This window comes from Saccostrea cucullata, unplaced genomic scaffold (assembly GCF_032062105.1).
Source record: "Saccostrea cucullata isolate Sc308-1 unplaced genomic scaffold, CSIRO_AGI_Scuc_v1 ctg460, whole genome shotgun sequence".
NCBI lineage: Eukaryota > Metazoa > Mollusca > Bivalvia > Ostreida > Ostreidae > Saccostrea > Saccostrea cuccullata.
This window is the reverse complement of record NW_026931468.1, coordinates 247,075-265,681: the sequence shown is the minus strand read 5'-3', so window position 1 is coordinate 265,681 and position 18,607 is coordinate 247,075. Positions and strand designations below refer to the sequence as shown.

The following is an 18,607-nucleotide window of genomic DNA, read 5'->3' as shown; positions in this document are numbered from 1 at the left end:
TCTACCTTTTCGATACTTTAAAAATTTAAATGTAATTAAATTTTGTAAGATCATGTCAAACTTTATTTAAAGTTTACAACTAATGTTTACTGGATCATTCTGTAATTTAGGTATTCAAGCTTAAACATTAAGGGGACCAATCTGGTGTCCCCACAATATCCGTGTCCCCCTAATGTATATATATGTGGATGAGTGGTCTCCTTTATACATAAACCCTCCATATATATATATATATATATAGATATATATATATATATATATATGCCAATCTCTTAAGGTCAGATGACACCTTCCTCAAATATATATATTTTGTAAATCTTGGTTTTATATTAAACATTATGCATAATTGTCATTCTCCTCTGAATTCTACAATGTTTTCTGAATTCTAGAATGTTTTTAAATATAAGTTCACATAAAATTGTGAAATAGGCCATTCAGAGGATTACCCATAAGGGTTATATAAGAAATAAATACCACCCTGTGGTATCTTGTCCAAATGCCTGGTAAGGTACCCCAATTTTTGTGAGGAATCTAGTTTAATTACCTAGAATTCAATGACAAATTCTCAGGAAAAATTATATATTTTTGAGGAACGTGTCTTCTGACTTTAAAAGAAAATGACTTCCACCCACTCACCCCCCCCCCCCCAACCCCCACCTCTTCAATTTGCTAAATAATAAAAAAAAAATAATGATCTCATTACAGATTGATTTTATATGTGTTAACTCTGAATTTAAATAAAAATTGTTTGTCACTTTAAAACTAGATAGGTATTTATAACGCGAAAAAAAACCCATGTCACGCTACTTGTATTTGTGTCGTGTTCGAGGTACACACAAAAAAACAATGTGACCGAGTTCTACTTTCATTTTGTATCATGTGGTATTTAAATTCTTGGAAATTGCACGAATCGTTGACTACTGTGTATTGTATGCTTTGTAAAACACTTATGTGATATTATAACAGACCCATGTGAGCGAGACGAAGGGCTAACATGCCACACATTTATAAAATATGTCAAATGGAGGCATGCTACATTATTTCCGTCCGTGATTTTTTTTTTTTACGGTAAGTACAGGAACTAGATGAAACAATGGCTAAAACTGCACAATACGGCACAATTTAAATATTATTAGGGGATCCCAGATTATAATAATATTTATATCATTTATTAGAAATTAATCCCAGTTATATGTAAATATGTCACAACAGTAGAAACCGAAACCGAAAGTATGGTCGAAGATTCTGAAATATTAAAAATAAGTAATGACAGGTTCTGAATTCCGACGGTTACATTAGGCAAAATAAAGTTATTAATATGGTGTACTCTGACAAAAATCATCCACTACCAAAGCATTGGGGGGGGGGGGGCGTATCTTTTTTTTTAAATGGCAGGGTTATTTATTTTCATACATTTTCTGTTAAATATATTATTAATTACTACTATATATGTATTGCATTTGGTGGTATATTCTTTTTAATTCTTTTTGATGGAAATATTACCCTGCTTGTTCAAGTACATATAGCTGTAAAAATGTTTTAAACAATGCATAAATAAGATCATTAAGAGATGTGCTAAATCAAATCCAGTGCTACGTTATTGTTTAAAAATTATTTTCCATCAAATACCGAACATTATATATAATACATTTACAGTAAATGATTTAAAGCAATTTGTGACATGACCCGGCGAATTTTTCTTTGAAGTCAAGCATACTGTAACTGCGATACAGAACACTTTTTGTGGGCGTTTCTTATGCAAATGAGCAGAAACTGTACTGTATCTGCAAAATATCAATGATACAGTAAGGTTTATTTTTAGCGATGGTGGAAAGCTGTATCCGTATACAGACATACCAATCTTCAATTCGCCATAGAACTGTTAGTAATTACTCAAAAATTGAGGTGAGTTATGAATAAAATTTTACAAGGTAAAGGTTAGTGTCGAATTCAAAAATTTTAAAAAGGAGGGAGTGGGACAGTTCACAAATTATTAGTCTGTATTAGCCTGACACCCCCCCCCCCCCCCCCCCCCCCCCCCCCCCCGAAAAAACGGAAATAGTATTCCGTGGGGGTAGATTTATATAATCAACCAGCACATTATGTGCATCATATCATTACTTGTTGATGAATTTAAAAGGGTTCATATGTATAAGTTTAGCAAAAATAATTTACGAAAGCGAAAGAGAAAAAAAATCTCAAAGGATGGTGGGATGGGAGCACCAGTGAGTGCTGTATCCCTCTTTGGTTACTCTACATTTTAAGGATACACCAAAGGTTTCCAAAGGGCAAAATTTAATTTGCTTGTAATTCTTTTATTAACAAAGATAGCATATTAAAAGTATATATCATTTGAAAGCTTGTTAAATTTACTATTTAATGATCCTAATTTAAATTTTCATTTTTATCTTATTAAAGAATTATTAATATTTTAATGTAAATATTAGTGCATTTATATTTTATAAATCAACTTTTTTGTATTCCACCTCTCAAAGTCAAAATTTTGCCTCAATGTAGATTAAAGATTGAACTTTAAAACCGTATCTCAGATTTTTGATAAATCTTCTTATTCAAAAGTTACATCCATTTGTCTTTCAATGTTACCAATTTATTATCCCAATTCTACATTTCCCCCAATAATTCGAGAACTGAGCAAGATATCAAAAATCTGAGATACAGTTTTGTGAACACACATTTGAGACGCATTCTGGCCAGTTTTCAGAGAAATTGGTCAATAAATAAGGGAGCTGAATCCTTTGAAATAATACCACCAACTGTCTGATCTTACTTTACAGTAGAGGGCAAAAACCCATTACACAACAAAGTCTGCCAAATCTAGAAATATATGACACCTTGGAGATTCAGCTTTGGATACATGTCACTTATCCATATTTCCTATGCATATTCACAAGAATGGGAGGTTCTTTTCTTTATTTAGGTGCTTTAAATGAAGTAAAATAGGTTCAATTCTGAATCAGAAAGATTTCCCGGCAAAATGGCAAGAGCTGAGCTCCACCTCCTATTTCATGGTCATTAGTGACCTGTTAGATCTCCTTCCCTAAATCTAGAGCCCCTGTAGTTTAATTACTGATAACCTCTGTGTGGCTAGTGAAGAATTCCCCAAGTGGTCACAGTGATTTATTGCTCCTATCAGAAGCAGGCAGTTACAGACCAAATCAGAAGCTTCAATAACGGCACATTCACATGTGTTAGTGTTTATGTTTGATTATTGTTAAATAATTAGAAAACCATTTAATAATCAGCCAAAATTTTTCATGCATTAATTTATAAAGCAGTGATTAGCATTGTTTTCTTAGCCAAAAATCTCAAAATTGACAAAAATCTTGAAAAAAGTCTTTGGTGTATCCTTAATGAAAATATGAAGGTAAAATACCTTCTCCCTTTCCTTTCATCTGCTTATTTCAATTTTGTATACGACGACGGTGGAGGACATTGTCGGACATTTCTCTCAGAATATACGATCTCCCCGAAACATTTTTGTTTCAAAAATATTCCCACATGATTCTTACATATCAAAATGTTTTGCATTAAATCGTAGCTTAAACTGAAAAAAAATGTCAGCAAGAGCTGAATAGAGAAAAAAAAAGCCTTCGCAATAAAATCTAAATAAAATTTTTGGAAAACAATTTTTTTAATGCATCCCCTAATTAATAATTATTTTAAAATGATAGATACCTGCACTTCCACCTCACTCGGCACTTCAGTTGCGAATGCTTAAAATGGGATACTAAATCAACTTTGTGCAAAATCATTTGATTGGTTGGAAGGTGTGTACCCAAATACGCATGTAAATTAGTGAGGTCATTAGAAAGGTCATGTCAAAAGTCATTTAGAATACTCGTTTCCTACTTTATCCGTGATATAGGGTGGGGTCTGGCTCGAGCTATCGCTCTCGCCTCAAGCCCCGCTCTGTATCTCTGATACTGTAACAGTTGGAAACTCGTACTCTAAATAATACATATTACTAATCTGCTAACTAGCTGTCAGGATTCTGCAGTGACAATTTCTAAGTCTGTGATGTTCAACTTTAAATTGTAAGAATTTGTTTTTCAAACATACTTATATGTACCTAGTTTTAAAAAAGTGGAAGTGCATCTAACAGAAAAAAATTAATGAGAGCTTATTTTTGTTAATATTAATTGCTTTTTTTAATATACATGTATATACAAGGTAATTGACAGATGTTGATAGAGGTTGGACAGAAGGGTACAATCTCCTTTTACCATATGTTTTAGTTTTTGTCCCTCTTATTTTAGACCCTCTTTGGGCTCTTTCTGTCTGTATGCAGGTAAAATCCTAAATTGTTGAACTTTTGAACTTATGGTGTGAGGGCTTTCATATTTCACATTTATTTTGATGACAAGATGTTTATGTCGTCTTCATGTTTGAGTTTGACCTTCATTTGAAGAACTTATCTTGAACCATTAGTTGCCATATAGGGGATCATTACAGTTTTGTGATTTTTTTTATCAAGTTTAAAATATTTTTTTCTTTTTCAGTTTAGTTGATATTTTGACCCCCCCCCCCCAACACACTCTTTCAAATACAATACAACTATACATCCTTGCATATTAAGTCCATATAATTTCAAGCTTTATTTATCATGTTTATTTTTTGTATGGGGCCTACGATATCTAAATCTTAACCAGTGCTTATTATGTAATATATTTCTTGGAATTTAGCATCCTTGTTTAGATTATTAGATTATTACATGTAGTTCTCTGCACCTTATGTTACAATGCTGAATCGGTTTTATTTAACAAGATTTCCTTATGGTTTTCTTAAACAGTCACAATACTGTTTGAAAATTCCAAAAATACTTACCACTCTGCTTAAAGCCTCTTAAGTCAAGGATTTTATTTTTGTACCACAATACACATGCAATCAAAATAATTTCTGATCCTGTTACATATAAAGTTCTTATATCTGTCTTCTTTCCTTCAAAAACTAAGAATTTAATAGTTATTTAGTTGTAAAAATTATGTGCAGAAAAAAACTCGACAGAGGGATTATACATTTATTGCATGAAAGTGAGGGAAATATGAAGATTTATTCAGCCAATAAAAATCATATTCCCCGAGGTTTTGCCAGAGGAGAAAATGATATTTCTTGGCTGAATAAATCTTCTTATACCAAAAAAGCAAAACATAAACTTTCTAATTCAGCACCGCTCTCAAATTCACTTTCATTTTTAACACAGTTATACTGTCAATTCATTTAACATATCACTGATTGGCAATTTTGTGACATCAACCAGCCTATTGCGACATATACTAGTCTCAGGAGTTTTCATATTGCACTAGGTATCCGAAGATTTGGAATATGATGAAAAGCATGCCAACGACCATGAAATATGAAGTTTTATGGCCCGATCACATGATAATCCAAAACCAATCAGATAATGCATTGTGCAGAATAATTATAATGAGGTATAATAATTTATTTTATTCACTCGTCAGAGACCAGGGGAGAGGATTGACATTAGAAAGATGAAAGAAAAAAAGATTTTAAAAGCACTACTACTCCTGCAATTTACAAATTTTTGTTTTTATTTATACCCACCCCCACCCCCCTTTCCAACTGACTTAATTTTTTTTAAAGAAAAAGTCCTTGAAACGAATTATTTCATTTAAAAAAGAATATTGGCCATAAAGATCAATTTATATGGTGGTACATTTTAATAGGACACATAATTCTTTTTTTTTTTGGATACCAGGAAAAATTTATCTTGTGAAAACAACATATTATCTTGTTAAAACAAGAAATTTCACAAGATAATATCTTAATTGTTTTCACAAGATAATATCTTGTTTTCACAAGATAATATCTCGTTTTCATGAGATGAATTTTTTCCTGGTATCTAAAAAAAAAAAATAATTACATGTCCTAAAAATACCACTGTAGATTTACAATATTACAGACCAATATAGAAATTGATGGATGTAAATTAGAAAAATTATAAGTATAAAGTTGTTGCATTCTTTTCTTTATAAGGAAATACTGAAATCATCAAATGTATATTGGATATTATAAATCTTATAAAAATTAAATAATCACTTTTCTAAATGTGCCAGTGTTGCTTGATTTGAGATAAATATGCATAAAAAAATTAATGCAGTACTTACTAGGTTTGTGAGAAATATTAATGAAATCTTTATATGATAAAATGAAATGGCCTTTATTCTTTGTGAATTGTAAAAGTGCCCAGGTATCACTTGTAGGAACAGGGACACTCAAGGATGAATATACATTCAGGTATTATTTCTAATTTTTGGCTGACTATATTATGGACTAATCATATGTAAATGGGAGCATGTTTTTTCTGGAGATCATGCATGCAGAGATTGACAGTTAGTCACGGTCTGTTGGTTTTAGATATTACAGGCGTTTTTGACAGCAAGTTGTTAAAACTTGGAGACAAATTTTAGTGGTAATCATGGCTTGAATCGATATGATGAAAGGTATTTAAAGATCATCAGCTAAAATTGTACTCATTTCTGTCATTTTTATGCCATTTATGAAAATTTTGAAAAAGGTCTTGGTTATTACTATGATTTGCATCACTTTATATTTCAAGCTGTCTCCGTAATATTCCTCCAGGATACATATCCTCTACGATGATATAAAAATAGGTCACTGCATGTTGACATTGGGGAAATGTGTTATGTTTGATAATTTCTGGTAACATGAGTGCATTTAAACCATAGAGAACACTTATCAACAAGACTTTTAAAGAATAAACCTTGAATGTATTCATATTAAATTTAGAGGTGATTTAACTTTTATGATGATGATCGAACAGTTAACTAACATAAGAGCTTTAGATCAAGTTTTAGAGTTCTAAATTGCTTGTAAAAGGCAATTACCATACCATCTATACCCAAGGTTATCTCCACCATGAATGTATCATTGATCTCTGCAGATATCAAATTTCAAATTTGACCTTAAAAAGTTCATTTTGAAAATAATGAATAAGGGAGAGAATTTGAAGTAAATTACAATGAACTGTAGAACCATAATGTACCTCACTTCAAAGTTAGTGAAATAAAAGTGGGTTACCTGCATGTTTAGGTAAGAGAGAAAGAGAGAGAGAAAGGGGGAGTTTTAAAGTAGGAAGATTGATTATGTCTCAAAATTCATTAATAATGCTTAAACATCTAGCTCTTCACCATTGATTATTCCTGGATGCCATCTGTAAACACTTGTCTTTTAGTAAAACAATAATGACAATGATGGCTATAACTGCAGAGAGACTTGATGTTTGAGTGTCCTCATGAGACTTTGGTCTTTTATTTAATCTATCAGTAAACATTCCAGTTTCAATTTAACATTGTTTTCTTTTTTTTCAGCAAGATCAGGCTCACGAAAATCAATGGAAACTAAATAGACTTTGAATGAAGAACTTGGATTGAAAACTGCTTTCTTGTGGGACCATGTCTAACATGTCAAAAACTCAGTTGCTAAATAGCAATGCCAGCACGAACACAAATTCGGCGAATTCTCACGCGGAATCAGTGCCGGGTGGTTCTGCGGACACTGGCCCGGACTCTGTGTCCTCCACTCACACCCAGGTGACAAATCTCACCTCCACAACAATAAACCCTCCCTCCTCCTCCTCTTCCTCTGCCCCCGAGGAGAATTTGAGCCCCCCTCCCCAGCTGACCTCGAGTACCGCCCTCGATAGTCAGCCCGCACCACAGAACCTGTCACAGGTCAACGTGTCTATCCAGTCGACGGCCATAGTAAAGGTCCAGATTGAGTTGCATGATGGAACAGTGTATGTTGTGGATTCAAGCGATGACTCAAAAGTTGTGGAGGACTTGTGTATTCAGTTGCTTAGGAAAAATTTCACGAAGATGGGCCCTGCCGCTGTGCAGCTCTTTGGACTGGCCTCTATAGACAAGAAACGGACTCCAAAAATGCTGTGGGTAAATCCTTGTATTACCATGGAGGAGCTGAAGAAACAGATTCTGAATTCACCCACTGCTAATGCAAAAAACATTTTCTACCTGAGAATCAGGTACATTCCAGGGAGGAAATTTGTGCACAACTTGCCCATTCTTGGACAGGATCTCCTAAAATATTTATACCTACAGTGTAAGGACGACTTTGTTAAAAGTCGCCTCAGTGATATTTATGAACAGGATATAAAGAATGAGGCCAAGGCTCGGGGCTATGCTGTCCTCAGCATCGTCATTGCCATCAAAATGGAGAATAAAAACTATGAGGAGGTGCTCAATAAACAGAAACTGGATTCTTTCTTGCCCTCCCATCTGATCGTGAGATTATGGAGGGGGTACCAGTTAAAGAAGAACATGAAGACAAAGACTGAGGAGTTTTTACTGCAGCACAGTACCACCACTGTGGAAGAACTGTGGCTGGGCTATATCAAGGTATTTAACAGATATCAAAATAAAAAATTTTCAAATGTTTGGTTTTTAATAAATCCAAGTTTTCCTTTAATCAATAAATGAAAGCTTGATATTTTAAAATGGCTGTCAATTTCAAAATAAAAAAATTAGAAGATTTTTTTTTTGCTTTATCAGGATGTTCTTAATGAGGTACAGAGTTACGGGGTGGAGAGGTATGAGGCCCAGCAGGTGACTACGGGGAGTCCCCGCCCGGTCAGAATCACGCTGGACGTACAGCAGCACGAGGAAAACGGGGGAAACCAGTACAAGGGACTCTTTATTCATAATGTAAGAAATTGTATAAAAATATGATTATGATCATAATTCTGTTCATGTGAGGGTTATTATTGCCTCAGTGTATTTCTTCCTTTTTCAAAAGCAAATTATATTTTCCTATTTTGATTTTACTTAACTCAAATGTGTTAAAAATGAGTTTAATACAGTCTATACTGATTTCACCCTCTGTGTTGAATTTACCCACCGACAACAAGGGTGGTGTAGGTAAAATAAAACAGAATTGAAATTTCCCTTTGATACAGCACATGTAGTTACCATGATGTAGATGAAGAACAAATAAATTGCAGTACCGTATAAACTCGCCTATAAGTCGGTCCGCCTATAAGTCGGTTGTATTTAATAAGCTTATATATCAGAGGGACTGACCTCATATAACCCCATTCATTTTATAGCTCGCCTATAAGTCGGACATGAGTTTTGGACCAGAGATTAACTCCCAAAAATCCGACTTATAGGTGAGTATATACGGTACTTAATTGGTATGAATTTAGAGTAACCAATAATTTTCTTTTTTTGACAGGAATTCTTTTCATCAATAGATGATTTCCGAGCCATTCACATATCACCAAACCATGCGGAGGAGAAGAAAAAGTCCTGGAATGTTCATCTAGACAGATCTAATGGCTGCCCGGTGGTAGGTTGATTGATAGATTGACTGATTAATTGACTGATCAATTGATTGATTGATTGGTTTTTCTTTTCCTCCTTTGTTAGATTATTTCATTTGTACATGTAAGAGATGCCCCCTTATGCCAGTAAAAGGCTTCAATTGTAGACCTTTCCTCAGCACTAAGGCCAATGAGGAGTGTTAATTGGTTCCTTAGCATGCCAACGTCTGTCAAAAGACATGGCCTCAGTTTTTCAGGCCACGCCCAAAACTCCCACAATTTTTTTTTTCTTCCAAGTGCAGAGTGCGGGGAAAAGAAGCATCCTATTTTTATGCCCCTGGATTGAAAGATCCCAGGGGTATGTTATTTTTGTCCTGTCTGTCTCTCTTCTTTCTGTCTGTCTAGCTGTCTGTCTGTTGTCAACTTTAACCTAGCCCACAACTATTGCACCGTCAAGGGTAAGTGTATACCACCATACTTCAGTCTTAGTCCCACTCCAGAACTGTTTAACATCAGGGGCATAGTGATTCAAAAACACATCTTGTTTTTTTTATAATGACCTAGGTTGGTTTCAGCTGGGAGAAAAGCTTTTGATGACAGAGTGAGGGTTGACTAGGTTACCTATAATGTTTTCTATGGTAGACATTTTTTCAACTTTGTTTAATTATTAGACACCCTAGCTCTTAAAACTAAGTTTTCATTACTTAATCAGACTTCATTGATTGTTTACCGTGGGTAATATATGGATCAATGAGAAAAGATGGGATTTGACTTTTTACATTCAATGTATGTAGGTAGAAAAGTATTTTAAAAATTCAATGATCTGCTTGATATATTGATATACCCTAACTTGTTTGTTCCAAGATTGACATTCTGTATTGATTAATTATCAAGGTTCATATTCTGTCTTATTTGTTTAGTAATGTTTTATTCAGTGGTGGCAAAGGACTATTTAAACATATCTGAATTATCATCAGAAATTTCAAATGAACAGTTTACAGTGCAAACTTTAAAGGTTAATTTTGGGTTTTTTTTCCATGGACATGATGAATATATGCTAATGCTGTTGTGAAGGAGTTTTATTAAGGTCGTTATCAATTTTAATTGGGGGTATGGCTACTCTGATGGGGTCTGTATATTTTGTGGGGGTTTAATCTTGATGGATTTTCATGAATTCTCCTTAAACCATAAATTAACTCCTTCAATATATATTGATAATAGTAGACTGTATTCCTTCATAGAAAAATTTTCACCCACAAAAAATATCCTCATGAAAGAATCAATGTTTTAGGAATCCAGGAAATTTACCCCTACCCCCTCCCCATTCCCACACTTACCGGGTAGATTTAAATTATACATACTTGGTACTTCCTAGTAGACCAATCCACTGAATTGTTTTCAAAGAATTGTGATCCAAATCAATTACACACGTGCATCTTAGATCTTGTAGATATTGTCTCCCCCCACCCCCTTTTTCCCAAAAATTACTTTATACTGACAAAAGTGTTCATTGACTGGATACCCTCAATATAACCCCCCACACAAGTAGACCCCACACACACACACACACATTCATACACTTTCATTGCAATATATATACACATGTAGTGAAATTAGGGTGATGTGGTAATGTTTAAAAAAAATTTGGTTTAAAAAAAAAATGTTTGAACCCCTCGCCAAATTATGTACAGTATACATGTACTGCCTACAGGTATTTTTATTGAATTAATTTCTAGTAAACTGACTCTTTGTTATGCCCTCCTTCGAAGAAGGGAGGGCATATTGGTGTTCCCATGGTTACTTAAAGTTCATTTTCTTCACAACCGTTGCACCGTTCATTTTCTTCACAACCGTTGCACATACTGAAATGAAATTTGGTATACAAATTTATCAGAAGAATATCTAGGCCAAGTTCTATTTTGGGTACGATTGTGCCATTTTTTACAGAGTTATGCCCTTTGGACTTATAAAAATTCCAATTATAATCTATCCATTTGTCCTTAAGGAGATATGAGTGGACATGTATCCAGTTAAAGATAATTAATGAGCTTAGTGTGGGAAGTTGGGCATCTCTGATCATGTGTTATCTAATCTCCTGAGAATTCGACAACAGAGGGAAAGATCTCTCTTCTCTAATTCTCTTAATTGTAATTTATTGCCTGTCAAACATTTATTTACCAGCCTTTTAAAAAAAAAAAAAAAAAAAAAAAGAATGTGATAGTTTATATTAAAATTAATTTGATTTTTTATGCTATAGTGTATTTATATGGGGTTTTTTTAACAGTCAATTTACAGTTCATGTCGCACAAAGATGACAAACGTACAGTTCAAATTCATATTTTCAATGTAATAAAAACAATGTAATGAATTTAAAGTCAAGAAGAAAGATAATTAATAATGTTTCATTAGCCACAACAAATTCAATCTTGCATTTAAAAGAATTAGTTTTTACATGTCAATGCATGCACCCTATATTATTGTTCAAGATACCCATAGGAACAATAAATAATGATAAAATTTTTGAGAGAAAAGACCATGATTCCCAAAAGGTTTGATGGCTCCTTGATGAAGTTAGGAGAATTTCACACCTGTTACATGTTTTTATAAACAAAGCTTTCAAACTTGGCAAAAGTATACATCTAAAGTAGAAGGTGTGTCGCGGCCTATTTCAAGGTCACTGTGACCTTTAATTTAAGTGAATTTTTAAACAAATTTAAGTCTTTTAAATTTTAAATTTCATAATCCTAAAAAATGTAAAAATATAGTTGTATCCTTATTAAAAAATGTTAAATTAAGTAAAAACATATTTTTTTATCATCATATACTTTACAGCAATCTGTAACAAATGTCAATGTTTTGAGAGGAATTCAGTCTGTCCCATGGGCATAATTATCAAGCACTGGTCAAGAAGAATTTTGATAGCAGAAATGTGCATGTCAAATTAGAGAGAAATTAATGAGTTTATCATCAGGAGCTAACTGGTAATATCTAGATCTGATCAAGCAGCTGCTTAATTTATCTCTTGGGAGTTGGGCAAAAAGAAATGGCCTCATAGTTGCTTGTGTTAATTAAGAGTTCTTGATGGCTGTAGTCCAGGTAAAGATCATTCAATCGGTGTAATGTAATTAAAACATATTGATGATTTAGTGTATGATTAAAACTAAATTAGTATTGTATAATATATATATGTGTTCATTGAAAAAAAAAATTACATTTCAATTTTTATATGCTAGTATTTGGAACAAATTGCAGCCATGTCTCACTTAGAATTTTATAGTCTAAAGAATAATTTATTTTTGATTTTTTATTAGACTAGCATTTCCATTATTTCATAAAATATGCAATAAAAAATTTAAAGCTGCATGCATATGGATATATGTTAAGCTCTAACACAGCCAGTTTAGAATTGTATGATGTATTATTTGTTATATTTAATCCCTACACTGTATGTCTCTTAGAGATGTATGTACAGTATTTTAATTTTTAAACATGATAAGAAATGGAAATTATATCATTGAAATTTGTGTCTATCTGTTAATCAAGGCTACCTGATTTTCTTGCACCCTAACCAATTTATGATTATTATTGAACAATATTTGACGGGCGTATCATGCTGTGGCGGGGCACTAATTTTATTGACAGAGTTATGCCCCTTGGACTTAAAAAGAATTCCACTTATTTGCAGTTTCAGTTCATTTTCTCTGCTGAGGTTGCACATATTGAAATGAAATTTAGTATACAGATTTTTCAGCTGAATTTCTAAGTCAGGTTTTGTGTTGGGTAGGATTGCACAATTGTAGACAGAGTTATGCCCTTTTGGACTTGGAAAAAATTCAAATTTGGAGGGAGGGGGGGCATAAGTGTTTTACAAACATCTCTTGTTTTCATGTTTGAAGGGAATGGTATTTATTAGAAAATAAAAGTTCATCTCAATAGCATTGAGTTATAAAAACAGTTCTAAAATATGCAGCAGAGACCAGGTTTAAGACATTGTTATCACACTTTGTTGCATGAATTCCAAATTTATGATCATTGTGGTGACAGAAAAATTCTCCGTACAAAATACATTAAACAGCTACTTGATATGATAGACAAGAGTGCAGTCATCAAAACATACATTTAATATGACACTTTTTCCAGTATGTTGATAAATAAATGACACATTTTCAGTATATTTATACATGAAGGACACGATTTTCAATATTTATATAAATTTATGACACATTTTCAATATTTTGATAAATTTTTATTGACATGATTCTTATATTGTAGGTGTTGAGATTTGAGAGTAAATCCGTAGCTGAGTCGTTTGTTTCTGGGATAAACGGATACTATCGTCTGATCACGGATTACTACATGAATCTCTACCAACAGATGGAGCTGCCGACTCTACAAGAGATCAACAGACTTAAATGTCACGGCCCTATAGAGTTAGTGTCATATTCTACTCCAGTGTTATCATGCAAGATTTAAGTTATGGGAATCAGTTACGACGTAGATAAAAATTTAATTCGATCATGTTTATCACTTTCTATTTATAATTTGAAAATGGTTTTAATCTTTTTAAGAAGGGATTTAACAAGATATTTTGATCCTTGCAATTTCAAACAAAAATCATTCATTTTTTTAAATTGTACAATCAGATTCAGCTGAAGTTGTTGGTTGATCATAATCATAATTTCTTTTGAAAAATGGCCCCCAGGTATTAATCTCTTATTAAGTTAGTGTGATCCTTACAGAATAATGTCATGCTAGATATCAGAAATGTGAATCAGATATCAATCCTTCTTGGTTACTATGCAAAATAAAGAACTTTATTCGGATGTAACCAATATTTGCCCCCAAAATCAAACTTTGACGGAGTAAAATTTAATTATATTTTAAAACAGGGGGATTCATGCTGACTTCAAAGCACTGAATGTTTTCGTCAGCAATGATGTCATATGTTTGAAATGACGTCAGGAAAATGACGTAAATCTAAAATTTCCATGATTTCTATAGAAAAATGTTAAAATTGCGTCAATATTTAAAGTAAAAGTCACCGAGCGCAGGTGTGTTCAGGCTCAATATTTTGAGATAATGTGTACAATAATAATATCAATTAAATATGCAAATATTGTTCCTGAACAGACATACGCTCTATAAATTCTATAAATAAAATTGTTGAAATTTTGTCCATTTTGTCCTTTTTCTGAAAAAAAATACAAAATCCGACAAGTTTGTGACGTCATAAATTAAAAAAAAGTCAATATTAACCTACTTTGAAACTACAACATGTTTTGTTAATTTATATTTTTCATACAATTTATACAATACACATTTTAAGAATTTTTCAAAATTTAATTTTTGTGGGGGCAAAGATATTCAATATACCGAATATAGTTCTTTACTGCCCTAAAGAAAAATAAACATTTCATCAAATATACTAGTCATATGAACTCATCATTGAGTAAGATTTGTAAAAATTAAATAATAACCACAGATGACATATGTTCATATACATTGTGAAGGGAAAAAAAAAAGAATTCCCACCTAATAAAAATAATACTGTATACAGGGAATTTTTCGCCCCTTTTGCCCTCGTCAGAATTGGGTGAATTTTAAATGGGACGAATTTAAAGTAAACAGTATAATATCTTGAACAAAAATATTTCTGGGCAATTTTAAAATGAGGCAAACTTGTCTCCAAATGTGAAAGGGTGAAAATAACATAGGGCAAAAATAACCCTGTATACAGTATGTTGTACATTGTTATAGATAATTTTTTTTTTGGCAGAACTAACACAGCAGTTCGTAAGCTAAAAACCAAATACCTGTCAGATGAGTACTACATTCTGAAGCAGAGCATGCTGGTCTTTGACCAGTTGGCCATTCTGTTCTGTTGTGGTGGACAGACCAGAAAGAGGCTGATTGACCAGAGGAAGGGCCAGTACTGTCTGGAGGGGGAGGAAGAGGAGAAGTTCAAGGACATCAACAGCATCATCCGATACATGTCAGAGGTCAGGAACCTCCTCCCTAAACACCCGGTCAAGGTCAAACCTCAACAAGGTAAGTACATACATGTCAGAAGTCTGCAACCTCCTCCCTAAACACCCATTCAAGGTCAAACCTCAACAAAGTACGTACATACATGTCAGAGGTCCGCAACCTCCTCCAAAAACACCTGGTCAAGGTCAAACCTCAACAAGGTATGTACATAAATGTCAGAAGTACGCAACCTCCTCCCTAAATACCCAGTCAAGGTCAAACCTCAACAAACTAATTCAGAGAATTTGTGTCCCCCGCTTAGGGAAAAAAGTAAACCATGCGCAGTTCAGGGGGAGGTGGTGGGGGGATCGAGTCGGATCCCCCTGACTGAATTATTATGCCATTATTGAAGAAGTATTAAATGTATACATGTATACTGAAACAAATAAAATATACCAAAATGGAAATAAAGATTTCATTGCTTATTCTTTATTATGTGTGTAGAAGATCCTTTTTATATGGAATATTTATCACACTGTAATAATGATTTTATGAGTTTGTGCAAGCCAGACCTCATACATTTTTCATTTCACATGCTATCATTTATTTAAAAAAGTATTTCAAAAAAAAAAAAGAAAATGGTTCGTCCGGGATTCGAACCCAGAACCTCTTACATGTGAAGCGAGAGACATACCACTAGACCACAGAACTGCTTGACATCGTAGAAAATTAAATGTTAAAAATCAAGTCACATACATGTATACATTCACGTTCGATATTGTCAAAATTTTACACAATGCATGGTGTCTAATTTAAGCTTTATTAAACAGTTCTAATAGACGTAATAAGAATATAAAGTCCGCCAAGAACCTGTTTTATACGTAATACATGTATCTCTCCTCATGCCCCTGTGCTAAAAATAGCAACATGTAATACAATAAATATTGATAAAACAAACAGGGCGGGACACTTTGAGAAGGGTGAGAGAGGTTCTAGGGAGTTTTGGCATAAAATAACATTGCAAAAGCTCAAAATCCTTTTGAAATATTGCCCAGAAGGGATAGTGTTATACACAGACAGAATGTATAAATTTACGACGTTGAACTTTGACCATTTGACCTCAAAATCAATAGGGGTCTTCCTTAGGCCACAGGGAGTTGTTATGCCAAATTTCATTGCAAAAGCTCAAAGGGTTCTCGAGATATCGCGCAGAAACGAAAGTGTTATAACAGACAGAGCAAATTTATGACCTTGACCTTTGACCTTTTGACCCAAAATCAATAGGGTTCTTCTTTATTCCATAGGGAGTTGCTATGCCAAATTTCATTGCGAAAGCTCAAAGGGTTCTTGAGATATCATTTGGAAACAAAAGCATTACAGACAGACAGAATGACGGATGGACGGACAGACCCAAATTAATATCCCCCGCTTTTCAAGCGGGGGACAACAAGGTACATACATGTCAGAAGTACGCAGCCACCTCCATAAATACCTAGTCAAGGTCAAACCCCAACAAGGCACATACCTGTCAGAAGTACCCAACGTCCTCCCTAAAAACTCTAGACTCGGACGTCATTTGACGTGGGAATTTATGGAGATAGAAGAGTGTCTGGTTGAAAGAGACTACAGGTCTTGTGCAATATTTGTGAAATATGTTGTAAAGTAGATGAAAATTGTTACTTTTAAGCTTTGTGCAAATAAAGAATAGTAAACATATCCTGGTAAAGAACAAATATTCTTGGTTTTTTGTATGTTTTAAAATAATTTTGCATGGAACCCTGGTAGCGAAGGAATTCTGGGAATGTTGCACAGGAAAATCTTTTCCTGATGCATGTACAGATTTTATCCCCAATTTCCTCTCTTCTTATGCATTAAACTATTAAGCCTGCTTTTGAGCTCGCTTAAGCAAGATTTCTTATTACACAGTATCCGGAATAGACAAGTTTCACTGTATATCATTTTATTCCCCTTCCCAAGAGTATGAATTTAGTTTAAAGTAGTTTTAAAAGCTCAAGGCTCTTTCACAGATTCTTCTGCTGAGGTTCATAGATGTAGTGTATACTTTAAAAATTAACTGAATACAGTATGAAGATGTTTTATTTTATATTGTAGAACCTGTTGATGTTTTGAGGAAACTCTTTGTGGAAGAAATAATTCCAGATGAAGAGGAGGAGGCAGCCTTAAACAATCAGAAAAAGAAACCACATCTCATCCTTCCAGAGGAGGTCAATGTCAAAGAGCTCATAGGTAGGGCAAAGGTTCTATGTTACTTTAAACCTTAAAAAATAATTAAAGGAAAAATGAACAATACCACAAAGAGATGAGGTCAGAGATATGTATGTATCCAGTATGAATTATATGAAGAAGTTTGCTTAAAAGCATGATCTTAAAACTTAAAAAATGGTCAATATATGGCATGTGTGAATGAGTCTATTTTCTTGATAGTCTAGGTAACTATTTCATCAGCTTCCTGTGATTGTGGGAGTTCATGGGAAAGGAGATTTACCCTAAATAAGTGGGGTTATTTTTCATTTAATACCCTCTCTGTATCAATGCATTTTGTTTTTTATTCAGCATTAATACATACGGTATAAGTAGAATTGTTAGCGAGGATTTAATTTTTGCATTATTAGCAAGGGTGCTGACATTGCTAAAATTGAATATTGCTAAAATATAAATGCTTATTATTTGCAATAGTTTCTTTTGTTAGCATTTTATAATCGCTAATTTTACTTCTTCCTAGAAATGAAATACCATATTTCAGGTAAAAATCGCTAAATTGTGTCTCGCTAAAATTCCACTTATACGGTATTAAATACTTTTATTACAGAACTTGGAAGTTTTACAGAAGTTCGTGTGGGTGACCTTGAATGTGGAGCTCTTCATGCCGTCAAACAATTACGTCTCACCTCTAACGATCAAATGTTCCGCTGTTTTGAGGTTTGATACGTGCTTTAAATTTTGTCATAATAAATACACCATATAAAAATTTTAAAAACTACAAGAATTCCTATATTTCTTTTATTATATTTCTAGATGTACTTCTTACCAAAATATAGTTATCATGGTTATTGTATAAGAAAGATTTTAATTAAGCTTTTGAATGAATTCGCTATAAACACAAGTGGACCAACATCAAAAGAACAATTTTTTTGAAATACATTTTCCTTGGACAAGTTACGCAATAGTTTTTTCCATTTGATTTACAGAATACACTTAACAAGTACGTCATTCTTTATATTTAGAAAAATAACATTCATCTAGAGCTGTACATTAAAGCTGTGAAATTCAATAGGGAAATGA

General features: G+C 33.3%; 1 protein-coding gene across 2 annotated transcripts in view; it reads left to right on the top strand.

Moving 5' to 3' along the window:
- The first annotated feature begins 861 nt into the window (after positions 1 to 861).
- The window catches only part of LOC134232681 (tyrosine-protein kinase JAK2-like), a 37,797-nt gene continuing 20,051 nt past the window's right edge, over positions 862 to 18,607 (top strand). For both annotated transcript variants that reach the window (XM_062714668.1, XM_062714667.1), the window contains exons 1-8: positions 862 to 1,072; positions 7,380 to 8,414; positions 8,568 to 8,720; positions 9,250 to 9,363; positions 13,610 to 13,767; positions 15,114 to 15,385; positions 17,417 to 17,551; positions 18,135 to 18,244. In XM_062714668.1, coding sequence (XP_062570652.1) covers positions 7,455 to 8,414; positions 8,568 to 8,720; positions 9,250 to 9,363; positions 13,610 to 13,767; positions 15,114 to 15,385; positions 17,417 to 17,551; positions 18,135 to 18,244 — 1,902 coding nt within the window. In that variant the 5' untranslated portion in view covers positions 862 to 1,072; positions 7,380 to 7,454. The remainder of the gene's footprint in view (positions 1,073 to 7,379; positions 8,415 to 8,567; positions 8,721 to 9,249; positions 9,364 to 13,609; positions 13,768 to 15,113; positions 15,386 to 17,416; positions 17,552 to 18,134; positions 18,245 to 18,607) is intronic.